Source organism: Dama dama, chromosome 12 (assembly GCF_033118175.1).
Source record: "Dama dama isolate Ldn47 chromosome 12, ASM3311817v1, whole genome shotgun sequence".
Lineage (NCBI taxonomy): Eukaryota > Metazoa > Chordata > Mammalia > Artiodactyla > Cervidae > Dama > Dama dama.
The window spans coordinates 48,455,937-48,471,589 of NC_083692.1; the positions used below are offsets into that span (position 1 = coordinate 48,455,937).

The window sequence follows — 15,653 nt, forward strand, 5'->3', positions numbered from 1 at the left end:
TATATTGCTTTTATCATGTTGAAGTAGAATCCTTCTCTTCCTTGTTTAATTGTTTTTAATCATGGAAGTGTGTTGAATTTTGCCATGGATCCCAAGGTGTCTCAGAGGCGGTGGTAGCCTGCTGGTGGGCAGGGCCAGTGTCTGGCGGTGAGGGGGCAGGGGTCGCAGGCTGGTGTCAGCCTGCTGGTGGGTGGAGCTGGGTCCCAGAGTCTCTGTCTGCAAGGCCCTGGGGATCCCAGAGCTAGTGCCTGTGCAGTCCTATGGGGCAGGGCTGTGTTTCAGGGTGGCTGAAGGCTTAGGGTCTTAAGGTAGCCTGCCTGCTAGTGATGGGTGGGGCTTTGTCCTGACCCAACAAGTTGCTTGGCCTGAGGCTTCCCAGTACTGAGGCTGACAGGCTGGTGGGTGGGGCTGTGTCCCAGCGCTAATAAACTAAAGGATGATTCTGAAGTGATGCTTCCCAGCATGGGTGTCCACATGATATAGCAGGCGCCACAGATGGCTTCTGCCAACGCCTGCGTCCCAAGGATGAACTTCAGTTGCCTCCTGGGTGATCTGCAGGTAAGTCTGACCCAGCTCCTTTCAAAAATTACTGTCTCTTCCCTGGGTCCTGCAGCATGTGAGGTTTTATGTGTACCCTTTAGTAGTTAAATCTGTTTCCCACACCTGTGTCCTCTGAAAGCAAGCCCCACTGGTCTTCCCAGTTCAGGACTTCCCAGGCCAGGGAGCCCAATGTGGGGCTTAGACCCACTGCTCAGAGAACCTGTGTAACTGTAATTACCCTCCCATTTGTGGGTTTCTCTCTGGGGCTATGGGTCTTGACAATACTGCACGTATGCTCCTTCTATATCTTGCTATGGTTCCTTTTTTATATCCTTAGTTGGAAAAGATCTTTTCTGTTCAATTCTGGACTTTCTCATTAATAGTTGTAATTTTGGTGTGCCTGTGGAAGGAGGTGAGCCCAGGATCTTTCTACTCTGCCATCTTGGCAGCAAAATCTTAGCTACTCTCAAGTTTTAAAATAAAAACTCTACTAATATTTACTACATGTTACTATTTCTGATACTTAGTGTGTATGTAGGTTCAGATTTCCTTCTGGTATCATTTCCCTTTTGCATGAAAGATGTCCTTTAACATTTTTTCCAAGTACAAGACCTTCCTATGCTTAATGATTTCTACTAACTTGTCTTTAAAGTTCACTGGTCCTTTTTCTCCATTATCCAAGTTGCTACAGAGCTCATCCAGTGGATTTTTACCACAATTACAAACTTGGTCTTCCTTGTCATAGGCAGTGGCTGAATTCTTTGCTCAGCTCTCTCTCATGGGTTCCTAGGAGTCTCACCCTACACATGTTATTTAGGTGTCTGCAAAGGATTTGAGGGATTTCCTACCTGGAAATTTCTACCATCGTGGCAGCAGTGCTCTCTGCTTCCTCAGTCCAGTATGACTATTACTTTTTGCTTTGGGTTTATCCCGTGTGAACCATGAAATGAAAAGTGCTTTCAGAAGCCAGTTAAATGTGGATCTCAACCAGAATGCTTTCAAGGATGATAACCACCTCCAGTTTCTGCTTACTACTGATGACATCTCTGCTTTCAAATCTAAGCTACTTTGGCATTGCTGGAATTAGAACCAAGTTGTTATTTTTAAAATGTTTTTTAAACTTAAGTTTTAACAATGCTCATGCCTCTACCATTTTAAGTTTTTATTGTTGATATAATTTTTCCATTAAAATACTGTAAAGAATACATGGGATTTTTTCCTTTTGCAGGATATAGCAAATGAAGAACACAGAAAAATCGAAGCATTAAAATCAGAAAACAAGAAGCTAGAAAAACAAAAAGGAGAATTAATGATAGGATTTAAGAAACAGTTAAAATTAATTGATGTTTTAAAAAGGCAGAAGGTGAGTCTATCCTAAACAAAGTTAAAATAAATTGTGGATATTATTTGGCTCTTTCTACTAAGACATTTAGTATTTCTCCTTCAGATATATTTTTTATTGCCATGCTTAGTCACAAAATGATATCTATACATTGATGCAAGTAAATTAGAAATGTTTACTAGTTCTGTTTTCATACAGTATGGATACTCCCTAACTAAAGAAAATACCAAATATAAAAAATAACTATTAAAAAGGGATCAGTTTGCCTCTTGAAATCTTGAAACTAATTCCAAACCAGTTTTATTCTGTTCACCACACAAGTTTACCTAGTAGTTAAGAGGATGTGAATTCATGTTTTTGCTACTTTCACCTTTTGCAAAGATTAGGTATTAAAATATTGAATTGTTCTCCAAACAGGTTGGTGCAATACCACCAGTGGACAAGGTTTTTAGTGGCTAATCACTGAATGTAACTATTATTTAAACCTGTTTATTGTAATTAGAATTATACATTCCTATAACAGAACTCATTTTGATAGCATTATACACACTTTCACAAATTTCCTATTGTTCTGTGGTCTACTCAATACTAAATTAGACAATATTGATTTCTTTAAACACAGATGCATATTGAAGCTGCCAAGATGCTGTCTTTCACTGAAGAGGAATTTATGAAGGCACTTGAATGGGGAAATTAATAAGTGATCTACTTTTAAACCTCTAGTGTGTGGTGGATATACTCTTAAAGTAAAAATAGTTCACACCGTTACAGCTTACATTAAATAATGAAGATATTTGATAAGTCAAAATAATTCCCTGTTTAGATTTGGGGATATAAAATTGATACCTAATTATTAGAAGTGTTTTATAAAATAAAGCAATAGAAATTTAACTTTCGATTCTGTTATCTTTCTTATGACCTTATAGCCCCTTTCAGCTGCATATCAATAGAAAATATTTTATGTTCTAGAGACTTAGCTTTAGTTTGTAAACGATGTTTACCTGAGAGAAACTGTTTCTATGTTCTTATTGATAACCGCATTAGGTAATAAAGCACTCTGAAATTCCTCACTCTATACTTTTCTCCTCTCATAATAGGAAAAGTCTTCCCCGGCCAAATCAAGGAAGTAAAGTTCCTAGACACGAACATAGAAGTGGTATGAAGAGTTTAGTTTCCTGGGTTGTTTCGATAGATATCTATGTATAACAGAAAAATCCAAACTTTTTGGCCAATTCAATATATGGAATGTGGTATAGAATTCAGATCTTCAATTTTATCAGTACAAAAACAATAGTGATTGAAAGCAAACTTGCATATAATACTCTTTATCAGAAAACAAATGTTTTCTTAAAACTGATTGTTTATAAATGATAAATTACAGAAATTTTAGAAAATCCAGAGACAATGGGAGTCCTACTCACTGAACTCTAAAACAAAAGTTACACTGACACCTAGTGGTAACATACAAAAGAACCCAGGTTTTACCAAATCTTGATGGTATCACTTCTCACAAATTTCACTCCTTTTCTGATATGCTTTTCTAAACTCTTCACCAAGCATATCAATATCATCCTCATTTTTGAATACTCCCTACAAGAAAAATATTTAGTGGGTTACTTTGAATGCAAGAATATTTCAATAAATGTTCGTAAGACTAAGAGATACAGACATGAAGTTTATAAAGTTATTTCTAATATAATGAAATTAATTTATTAGCAAAATATTTTTTCTGTAATTATGACTTAATATACATATATACTGAATATTCTTAGACTGACCTGATGTCCTGTTAGAACTTGTCATAGGAATCTGGACTCTTCTGCTTTACTACAAGTACTACTGCTCTGATGGACTGAACGGAAATCAATTTAATCCACACTGTACCCTCCTACCCTTATTTTGAAACAGCCCTGCAGTGTATGAGGGAGGAAATGAGCTTCACCAGATTTATGCATGGGACTGGCTCTTGCATCAGTTCTGTCTCTAGTCAGCTAACTTCAGTCTTTCAGGAAAGAATCCAGGTGTGGAGTTAAGTCAACTAATCTTAATCCCTTTAAAACAAAATTAAACTTAAATATTTACTTATCTAAAGAATACCCCCCCAAAGAATAATTTAGGTCATTTGGAGCCACTAGGATCTAAAGGATCAAATTTTAGGTTATCAGTTTCTCCCATTTCCACAGTTATTTTGCTACACAAATATCTAAACCCAAAGACTTGCTCAGAATTTATAGTCTAGTTTATTAATTCCATATGGCTTTTGTCATTAATATATGTTTGTATACATTCTAACAATTAGACTGTAAGGTCCTATAGACAGGTAATAATTACTCATTTCTTTCTCCTTCCTTTTGCACTAGACTGAACAAAATATACAGTTGATTCTTTTGATTGAATAAAGTATCAAATGGCATAATTTCTGTATCTGAAGGGTAGAAATGTTATTTACTTTAGTTCATATGTTTATGTGGCCTCTGAAACTCAAGTTGTTATTTTTATAGTCATAAGGTATTTCAGATAGCAAATTTTCATGTATATTCTCTGGAAGTAATATTCTTTTTAAAATAAGGGTTACCTAGTTATAATGTAACCTCCTGTTATAGAGGAGATCTCAGACTGAGTTCAAGCTTGTATCTATTACTACTATTACAGATTACAAGGCTATCCTATATATCACCTGCTTTGGTGTCCAGCGTATCACGTTTGCTTTAGTTTTAAACGTCTTACACTGGAGAACAGAACCTCCAAAATTTAAATACAGAAATTCCAGCTCAAATTTAATAGAAAGTGCCAAGACCAACTATCTCATTTTGGAGACGTTCAGTTACTAACTCACGTGACATTGCTGCTTTGTAACAGCAAGAAGTGAGTGAAACCCAGGCCCTCTGAAATCCTAACACCATGTCTTCCCCCCCAACTCTTAGAGGCTATGAGTTAAATCTCACTTACTTTAGGGAGATACCCTAGTAGTTTTGTAGCATGTTCTTTGAGAAGTTTTAGTCTTTCTTCTTCGACAATTGCATTTATACATCCTTGTCTTCTTTGCTGCCACTGCCATTCCTGCAGTTCACGTTGCTAGAAATGTAAACAGAACTTGCTGTCATAAAACACATTAATCTTTGAAGAATGTGGCAAACAAGACCATTCTTGCAGTAAATTAAGATAAAACTGATAATATATCTTTTATATTATTATATTATATATATAATATATACATTACTGTCATTCTTCCTTTAAAGTTACAAGGAAAATAGTTATGACTGATGTTAGGGAGGCAAGTACATATTTTCAGGACAAGCCATCTTCATTACCAAGGAAAAAAGGTTCAGAGAAGTGATTTCCCAAAAAAAAAAAGTGATTTCCCAATTAATTCAACGAATATTTATTGAGTGCTTACCATACCCCAGGTGTTGAAGGCAGCTTACAATGTAAGACAAAAAAAAAAAGGTAGATAAAACACAATAGGGATAGCTAAAAGATAAGTACTACCATATATATTAAGTTTCTTAAAGCCTGTGTGACGTACAAGAGCATCAGCAAGTGTTCCAGCAAAAGAACCAGTATTTCTCAGGGAAATGTTCTGATTGATAACCACACCAAACTTCTGAGCCGTGAAAATATGGAAGAGATGACTAGCTTTAACTCATTTTAGGGCTTAAAAGAACTCTTATAGAAATATATCCAAATAAGACTTTTAAATGGGAAAGGATGCTAAAGGCAGGCCACTGAAATAATGATGAATTTCTGCCAAGAATTACTTTATTTAAAATAGTATTAATGCTTCAACTTTTCTTTGAAATAATCAGTTTAAGTCATATAAACCAGAAAGCAGGATGTCTGTCTTTTCTGTTACGAGAGGTAAGCTGCTTCTGTATGACCTAATATTTCATTATTGGATGAAAATAAAGAAGAATGCTAGGACACAACCATATCCAATGCCAGTTAAACTTGGAATTGCTTCTCTGTCTACTGTCATGTCAGATGTATTACAAAATTAGAAGTATCAGTGACAGCTAATTGAGAAGATACTTTAACCCATGTTGCTACTGAATCAAAGGGTAGAATTGCTCTTAAATATTTTATCTCTAAGATGAAACAGGGTAACATAATCTGCTATAGAATCACTATATCTGAATTTTTTTTAGACTGCATTTCTAAGGCTAAAGGGTCAGATGTGGTCACAACAGGACTAGGTTTTTGCCAAGGGAATAAGCAAAAGTGTTGTATGGCAGTTTCCAGGAATCAGTCTTACATCTTTTGTCCCTTCTGCACTTCTTCCATCTGCTGCTTGAAACATGGCTATGAAGGTTGAAGAGCCAAATTAAACCATGAAGATGAGGGCTATACCCTACAGGGGCCATAACAAAACCCAGAAGGAGCCCGGGTTCCTGAAGACTATGAATAAAGCTTCAGTTTCTAGACTTCCATGCGAGGGAATAGTAAACTATCTCTTAAGTTGCTGTTACCTTGAGACTCTACTTGTAGACAAAGATCCTAACTGATCTATTCCTTCTAACAGGGGGGTGTAAAAAAGTTACCTAATGTTGTGAGGAAAGCTCATTTGTTAGATTTTTGTTCAGTTGCATGCACGGTCTCACATTTGGGTTTTCCTTCTTAGGAAGACCACATTAACTATTTACCATAAAAAAAAACTTTTTATAGTAAATTAGGGTAAATATTTTAGAAAGATATGAAATCAATTTGTCTATGAGGGCAAATTCTGAATAGCTCTAGTGGTAGAAAGTATCTCCTGGGGAGTTTCAGATTTTGTCTGACTGTGGAGTTATTTTAGAGATAGACAGATAGCTATTTAGGAATATCTATGAAATCATAAAAAAAGAGCATGTATACAGGATTGTATAATGAAATGGATTCATGATTGTATGAACATGAAACTCCATCCTTTCCCTTAGGCCAAGACAGAAATGTGACCCAGTCTCACTGATAACAATACTTAAAACTAACCCCACAGCTTCATTTTGGGAACATACACAATTTTTTCAAAATTAAGATATAAATTTGTTAGAAAAGTATCTGTGGCTTAGGTAATATTTTAGTATTTCTTCCCTTTATAGCTGTCCTGATAACTTTCCAACGAGTTTGCAGATTAGCTCTGTAAGCCATGAGATAGGACAGTCACTGGTTCTGCCTCTTTCTAGGCAAGGAGTATTCAAAGCTTTCCGGTCAATTTCAGAAGCTTTTAAATTTTTCTGTCTCCTTGATCACTTTGCTCTGACACTGATAATCACCCTTATTGATTCAACAAACATTTACTAAGTATTTACTGCTTGTCAGGAAAAATGCTAGGTGCTTTTTTTATCTCCCTTAAAGGTTACAGCAAATCATGACTGGTTTATATCAAAGATATAGAATTGAGATTTGTATCCATTAGGAATCCACTTAGTTAAGCAGGAGGAGGGCATAATGAGATTTTTTTTTTACTTTATGCTAACTGGTAGCAGATGGACTAGAATCACAAGGAGACCGGTTAGAAGACAATTTCAGTAGTCCACAGAATGATAATAAATGTCTAAATTATGAAGAGAAATGGATTTAGTAAGAGTTATGGTAGAAATGGAATCAACTGGATTTGATGGCTAAAAATTATTAGGTAAGAAATGGGAAGAATCCAGAATGACTCCAGGGTGACAGCATATTCACTCAAGTCACCCACCCGCCTGTCTTTAACCAAGATTCAGGCTACAGAAATTGGAAAAGGTTTATCTGTCTGCTACTTTCTTTTGGAAACCTTAATTCTAAGGCACCACAAGATTTCCAACTATGTCCTTTTAAACATCTAGAAATGCGACAACAGAAATAAGACATTAGTTAATCAAGCATACAGGAGAGCCAAAAATTGCACCTCAAGTCTCCCAACACTTCATGCAGCAGGCAAAAAAGATAGGGCTGATCTCTCTGTTTTCTGTGACATCCAGATGTTATCTTCTGACCATTTCTTGGTCTTGTCAATTTTTTACTACCACTTCTACCTCCTATGTTCTCCAAGTCTCAGTCACTGGCCCTCTGATTACTTCTCATAATATATTATTTGGAAGAATAATCTTAGTTTGAAACTATGGGTTACTTAATGCCAGAAATGCTTTTCTAAGAAAAGTTGACTTTTCTTCCGTTCAACTGCCTTCAGGAATTTCAACTTGCATTTCTAACTAAATATGACTAAATCTGAAGTCATTCCATCTTTTTGCTCCAATTCAAAACATAACAACAGCACTTGTATTCCTTGAGTTTCTCATATTTGAAACCTTGAGAGTTATTTTGATACCTTCCTCCACTCTACCCGATATGGTCCAAGGAAAAAAAATCATACAAGTCTCATCCATTCTTCCTTTAAAAATGTTTAAATTCTTTCCTTTCTCCTTCCACTGCTCTGTCAACCTACTCCAGGCCATCATCACTTTAACTCTTAAATTACTACTTTCACCTTTTTTTTAATTAATTGTTTTAATTGGAGGCTAATTACAATTCTGTGGTGGTTTTTGCCATATGTTGACAGGAATCAGCCACGGGTTTTCATGTGTCCCCCATCCTGAACTGCCCTTCCACCCCTCTCCCTATCCCATTCCTTTGGGTTGTCCCAGTGCATCAGCTTTGAATGCCCTGTTTCATGCATTGAACTTGCACTGGTCATCTGTTTCACATATGGTAATATACATGTTTCAATGCTAGTCTTTCAAATCATCCCACTCTTGCCTTCTCCCACAGAGTCCAAAACTCTGTTCTTTATATCTGTGTCTCTTTTGCTGTCTTGCATATGGGGTCATCATTACCATCTTTCTAAATTCCATATATATATATGTTAATATACTATATTGGTGTTTTTCTTTCTGACTTACTTCACTCTGTATAATAGGCTCCAGTTTCATCCACCTCATTAGAACTGATTCAAATGCATTTGTTTTAATAGCTGAGTAATATCCATTGTGTATATGTACCCTTTCTCTTCTTGTTAAAGAGCACATTACAATAACCAGTTTCTACTGTATCATGCCCAAACTCCTCAGCCTATCATTCAGGTTCCTCCATGTGGTAATTCCATAAGCTGCCAACTAAGAATAGCCTTCCTGTCTTCTTTTATTCATTTTTTATGTATTTCTAGATAAATCCACATAGTTCTGCCATAAATGTATTGCACTATTAGTATATCACACTATCGCATTCTACATATGTTTACATTTAAGAAACATATTCTTAGTACAGTAGTAGATATAATCAAGTCTTTGGGGTATCTAGACCTTATTTTCTTCTGCTAAATCAAAAGCTACCAGAATGAGCTTTATTTATTTTGCTTCCCTCAGCAGAATGCCTGGCAAATGAGTATCTGCTGATTATAAGAGTATTCTGGGGTTTCTTTTTGTCCACCATTCAGGAAAATCATTATGATATTAATATATTAATCCCAGATCTGCCACTTAACTTGCTATGACACCTTGGGCAATATATATAATCTCTCAAGATTCAGTTCCACATCTTTAAAATGGGGGTAGTAACAGTACCTAACTCATAGGGTTGAAAGTTAAAAGTTATTAATTTGCTTGTAATGAATATAGAATAGTGAATGGCATAAGAAAACAATAAATGTTAGTTATTGTTACTCCACTTCTATTACTACTTAAAAATATTTACCACATGCTTTATCAGTACTTTTCATATTTAGAGCTCTTTATCTTTCCAAAGCACTTACATATTATCTTATTTGCTTCTTAAAGTAGTATTTAAGTTTTATGGATGAAACATTTCAATGTGTCCAAGTCACAAACCTAGTTTCCTCACCAACTCTTAAATACACATTTCCAACTAAGAAATTTTCCCCTGGGCCTCAAAATCTATATGGACAAAATGGAATTATATATCTACCCCCTCAATATCTGTTTATCTTCATACATCTTTGTACATATCTCACCACTCACTCACTGAATATGGAAGTGTGTAACAGCATTACTTAGTAGTAGTAGTCTAATCTGTCTCTCAACTCTCCAGATCTAATTGGTCACCGCGAGCCATCAATTCTAATTTCCTACCACTTCAAAGATGGATTCCTTCTCTATTCACAAGGGTTCTCATCACCTCTCTCTGGGATAATTGTAGTAACTTCCTGAAGAACTGTGGACAGAGGTTTGTAACAGTGTACAGGAGGCAGGTGACCAAAACCATCCACAAGAAAAGGAAATGCAACAAGGCAAAATGGTCATCTGAGGAAGCCTTACAAAAGCTGAGAAAAGAAGTGAAAGGCAAAGGAGAAAAGGAAAGATATACCCATCTGAAGGCAGAGTTCCAAAGACTAGCAAGGAGAGATCAGAAAGGCTTCTTAAGTGAACAATGCAAAGAAATAGAGGAAAACAACAGAATGGGAAAGAGTAGAGATCTCTTCAAGAAAATCAGAGATACCAAGGGAACATTTCATGCAAAGATGGGCACAATAAAGGACAGAAATGGTATGGATCTAACAAGCAGACGATATTAAGAAGAGGTGGCAAGAATACACAGAAGAAGTATACAGAAAAGATCTTCATGACCCAGATAACCATGATGGTGTGATCACTGACCTAGAGCCAGACATCCTGGAATGCAAAGTCAAGAGGGCCTTAAGAAGCATCACTACAAACAAAGCTAGTGGAGGCAATGGAATTCCAGTTGAGCTATTTCAAATCCTAAAAGATGATGCTGTGAAAGTGCTGCAGTCAATAGGCCAGCAAATTTTGAAAACTCAGCAGTGGCCACAGGACTGGAAAAGATCAGTTTTCACTCCAATCCTAATGTTCAAAGAATGTTCAAACTACTGCACAACTGCACTCATTTCATATGCTAGCAACATAATGCTCAAAATCCTTCAAGCCAGGCTTCAACAGTATGTGAACCGAGAACTTCTATATGTACAAACTGGATTTAGAAAAGGCAGAGGAACCAGAAATCAAATTGCCAAAATCCATTGGATCATAGAAAAGCAAGAGCATTCTAGAAAGAATTTTACTTCTGCTTCATTGATTATGCTAAAGCCTTTGACTGTGTGCATCATTACAAACTGTGGAAAATTCTTCAAGAGATGCGAATACCAGACCACCTGACCTGCCTCCTGAGAAGTCTGTATGCAGATCAAGAAGCAACAGTTAGAACTGGATATGAGACAATGAACTGATTCAAAATTGGGAAAGGAGTACATCAGGCTGTATATTGTCACCCTGCCTATTAACTTCTATGCAGAGTACATCATGCTGAATGCTGGACTGGATGAAGCACAAGCTGGAATGAAGATATCCAGGAGAAATATCAATAACCTCAGATATGCAGGTGACACCACTCTAATGGCAGAAAGTGAAGAGGAACTTAAAAAGCCTCTTGATGAAAGTGAAAGAGGAGAGTGAAAAGCTGGCTTAACACTCAACATTCAAAAGACAAAAGATTACAGTATCTGGTCCCATCATTTCATGGCAATTAGATGGGAAAACAATGGAAACAGTGACAGACTATTTTGGGGGGCTCCAAAATCACTATAGTGACTGCAGCCATAAAATTTAAAGATGCTTGCTCCTTGGAAGAAAAGCTATGACAAACCTAGACAGCATATTAAAAAGCAGAGACATCGCTTTGCTTTATGATAAAGATTTGTATATTCAAAGCTATGGATTTTTCCAGTAATCATGTACAGATATGAGAGTTGGATTATAAAGAAGGCTTAGCGCCAAAGAACTGATGCTTTCGAACTCTGTTGCTGGAGAAGACTCTTGAGAGCCCCTAGGACAGCAAGCAGATCAAACCAGTCAATCCTAAAGGAAAATCAACCCTGAATATTCACTGGAAGGACTGGTGCTAAAGCTGAAGTTCCAAACTTTGGCTACCTGATGTGAAGAATCAAATCACTGGAAAAGACCCTGATGCTAGGAAAGGCTGACGGCAGGAGAAGAGCGTGACAGAGGATGAGATGTTGGACGGCATCATCGACTTAGTGGACGTTGAGTCTGAGCCAACTCCAGGAGACAGTGAAAGACAGGGTAGCCTGGGGTGCTACAGTCTATGGGGTCACAAAGAGTCGGACATGACTGAACAACTAAACAAAAACAACTGATCTTCCTGTCTCCAGTCTTACTCCCCTCATGTCTGTCCTCAACACTGCTACCTGAATCATCTTTCCAAGTGCAGACCTTATCATGCAGCTCAATTCTTCAGTGGATCCCCCCCAAATAAAATCCACCATTAAAACAGCAGCCAAGACATTCATGATCAGTTTCCTCTCTGCCATACAACATGTCTATTCTGTATAATCATCAATGCATTTGACATATCTTCATAATCATTGTTTTTATGTATTTTTCTTAACCAACACCAAAAGCTTATAGATTACATGGAGTTCGTCATATTTATGTTCTCAACACCAACCAATGTCTAACATATAGAAAGCATCAATAAATATGTTCTAGATTCATTAATTAATTAGTAGTCAGAAAACATATATATCATATGATTAGTGAATGGATATCCAACATCTGGCGCATAAACAGTTTTCAGTTATTTAGTGGATAAATAAATTAGCCAGCTGCTATTCAATGAAAATTTTTTTAAAAGTTTTCCTTACTTTGTCTGCAAGGAACTGGTTGCGGCGCTCTTCTATAAGTTTTTCCACGGCCCTCTTGTGTTCTAGTTGCTTCATTCTTTGCTTCTGAGCATTCATTAATTCTATTCGATCATCCTCAGCAAATTTCGCCAGCATAGCTTTCCTAAAAGTCTCCTCTTCTTCTTTTGCAGCCTGAAGTATTAATTCCTTCAAGGCCATTTGGTCCATAAAATCTTGCTTCAACTCCTTTTGCTTTCTCAATTTCTCTTCTGCTTCTTCCTAAATAACAATACATCTAAAAGTTAATTTAATAATTAACCTGTAAAAGTTAATTCGGTAATTGTTTCTTTACAGTAGATTTATAAAGATAGGGTCAGATAGAATTTGTTTAAGCTTAATGTTACAATAAGAAATAAAACTGAAAACTTAAGCCTTTTCAAGGTAACACTTTGCCCCATTCTTTAAAAACTAATAAAGTAGATATTACCTTTGGATTGCTCATTATTTAAAATTTAACTAATATATATTTATCATCTTGTTTCTGTATTCAGAATTAACACATTAACTTTGAAAAGAGCTGTATAAAAATTTGTATGTGAGTTTATTAAATCAGTCAACTATAAAGTCCGTACCAACTATGAATCATTCTAGAACCTTGTGTTCAAATCATTGATAAATATTTTTCAGAACAATAATCTAGCAATGAGAATCAGAAGTATTTCAGAGAAATTCAAACTTACTTGAAGCAGTTAAAAGTCCTTTCCTACAAGGTTTAATTTCCTCAACATTACTATGAAAGATTTCAAAACCAAAGAATTTTACAGGGATCACCCATATTTGCTTTATCATTGATCTACTGAATTAGGACTGCTGCAAATTTTAAATCATTCGCTAATCTAACCAACTTTGCTCAATTCTAATACAAGTTCCAGGTAGGCCAGTATCTTCAAAATATTGCCTTAACGCCCATAGGGCCAAGGTTCCTACTTAGAGATTACAACAAACTATAAGGATTTACTACAGGCCATCAGTTGCATACAGAACTTCCAGGAAGGCCAGGGAACCAAGCTGCCATCCTACTGCTCAAGACTCATCATGGTAACTCTGTCTGTGGTGATTGACTACTATCTCATGTGCTTTCTTCCACCTTCACACCTTGAAGTGGGGGTGACGGCTATTGGAGACAACCTAGTTCATATGAAGAGTTCTAGGTAAAAGATAAATGTAGTTTTAACTACATTTCTCTTTGCAATAAAGCAAGACAAATGAATTTACAACAGGGTAGGATGTGGTCAGGGTAGGATGTGGTAAGGGTAGGAATGGGTTTCTTTTGAAACAGAAAATGTATTTATTATTTTGCAAGTAGCTATGCAAAATAGCTAGGGACCTGACAAGCTGCTGAAAGATTTTCCCAAATAACTTGTGCATCCCTGTATTATAGGTATCACATCAGTAACAAATCCAGGAGAACAAAAATAGAATTCAGAAAACAATATCTCAGAGACCCACCAGAACCTGATTCCTTTATGAAATACTCTATTACAGTGTTGTTGTTAGTTATGTAGTTGCTAGGTTGTGTCTGACTCTTCCAACCCCATGGACTTTATGTAGCCTGCCAAGCTCCTCTGTCCATGGGATTAATACTGGAGTGGGTTGCTGTGTCCTTCTCCAAAGAATGGGTTTTAAAGTGAGCCAATCTGCAAGTATCAGTTATAGCAACTTTGTTAATTATACTGATCATTCATCCTCTTTTTCTTCATTTATCCCTATCTAATCCTCTTTCCAAATTCTATCTTTTTCATAGTCTTCTCTATTCTCTGGTGGCTTAGATGGTAAAGAATCTGCCTGCAGTGCAGGAGACCCAGGTTCAATCCCTGGGTCAGAAAGATCCCCTGGAGAAGGGAATGACAACCCACTCCAGTATTCTTGCCTGGATAATTCCAAGGACAGAGGAGCCTGGCGAGCTATAGTCCATGGGGTCGCAGAGTCGGACACAACTGAGTGTCTAACACACACACACACAATCCTCTTTTCAGATCCTATCTTTTTCTTAGTTCTCTCTAATCACTCTTACCTCTTTTGGGGGTCTTACACCATTTAATTTTTCATCATTTAATTTTATTCCATAAATATACACCTCATCTCACTAAAATCCATGGAAGGCACATCTTATTTTTCTTTGGGATGCTGGACACATAGTGTTTTTTATGATAAAAAGTTTGTGTTTATTTGCCATCTATTGCATAGAAGTCAGAGGCTCATTAAAGGCAGACATGCTGTGTCAGTTAGCTCTGAATTCCTCCAGAGCTTATAATAATACTTTGCACACAGAAATTCAGTACATACTGGACCAAATGAATTCTTGACATTTCCTGGCATCCATCTCCCATACCAATTTTAGTTTAATCCAATGGTGAAGACATCTGGCTAAAGAACAGGAAAGATTTTGGCAAAACAAAACACCATTCATTATATGTTTTGAACTAGGAAAGTGTTCATATAGACTTTGATGTGTCTGGATATGGATTATGTAGTTATATAATATGAACTGAATAATTTTCCATGTTCTAAAACCCAATATGTGGTTTGAGGAATAGCTGTTCACTGAAAGTTTGGATTAATTTGCTATAGAACTACTCTGAGTCTAGAAACTCTTTACAGATGTCTTGGTCTGGGTTCTCCACTGAAAAACAGCCTTAAACAAGGAGTTGTATACAGATATTTTACCACGGAGGTAATCTCAGGAAGCAGAGGTGAGGGACAAGCAGAAGTGAAGGAAGAGAAGCCAACACAAGGGTGTATCATTGAACTGGTCACTGGACGACCGAGGCTTCACTCTGCCAGGACCTTGTGAGGAAGGCATGGGGTACCTTTCAGGACCTTCCCAAAAGCCTGCTACAGGTAGAGAAGCATTATTTCTCGATTCCTCTCCACTGCTGGCTGAGGGATGCCCCAAAGGGTGTTACCTCCCTGTCCCCACCCCAACATGTTAGGAAGCGCTCAGCAAAGGGTCAGTCTAAGCCCTCACAACTATTCCCCACAGCAGTCACAAATCAGAGGTGATGCTGACAGGATGTGACACAGGGCACACAAATCTGATACAGGAAAATGGCTTTAATAATCTTATTTTGTCTTTTTTTTCCTATGTTTTCTGAAATCACTGCATTTTTAACTCAGAAAATAGCACCATTGAAAATTTCGTTT

At 36.8% G+C, this 15,653-nt stretch overlaps 2 protein-coding genes across 5 annotated transcripts in view; one reads left to right on the plus strand and one right to left on the minus strand.

The window, feature by feature from the left end:
• Positions 1–2,641, plus strand: part of TEX9 (testis expressed 9) — a 215,917-nt gene extending 213,276 nt beyond the window's left edge. For all 3 annotated transcript variants that reach the window (XM_061157226.1, XM_061157225.1, XM_061157227.1), the window contains 2 exons: positions 1,769–1,903; positions 2,505–2,641. In XM_061157226.1, the coding sequence (XP_061013209.1) occupies positions 1,769–1,903; positions 2,505–2,579 (210 nt within the window). In that variant the 3' untranslated portion in view covers positions 2,580–2,641. The remainder of the gene's footprint in view (positions 1–1,768; positions 1,904–2,504) is intronic.
• Positions 2,642–3,101: 460 nt separating this feature from the next.
• Positions 3,102–15,653, minus strand: part of MNS1 (meiosis specific nuclear structural 1) — a 72,131-nt gene continuing 59,579 nt past the window's right edge. For both annotated transcript variants that reach the window (XM_061157224.1, XM_061157223.1), the window contains exons 8-10: positions 12,471–12,728; positions 4,832–4,957; positions 3,102–3,472 (exon numbers count right to left, since the gene is read on the minus strand). In XM_061157224.1, coding sequence (XP_061013207.1) covers positions 3,383–3,472; positions 4,832–4,957; positions 12,471–12,728 — 474 coding nt within the window. In that variant the 3' untranslated portion in view covers positions 3,102–3,382. The remainder of the gene's footprint in view (positions 3,473–4,831; positions 4,958–12,470; positions 12,729–15,653) is intronic.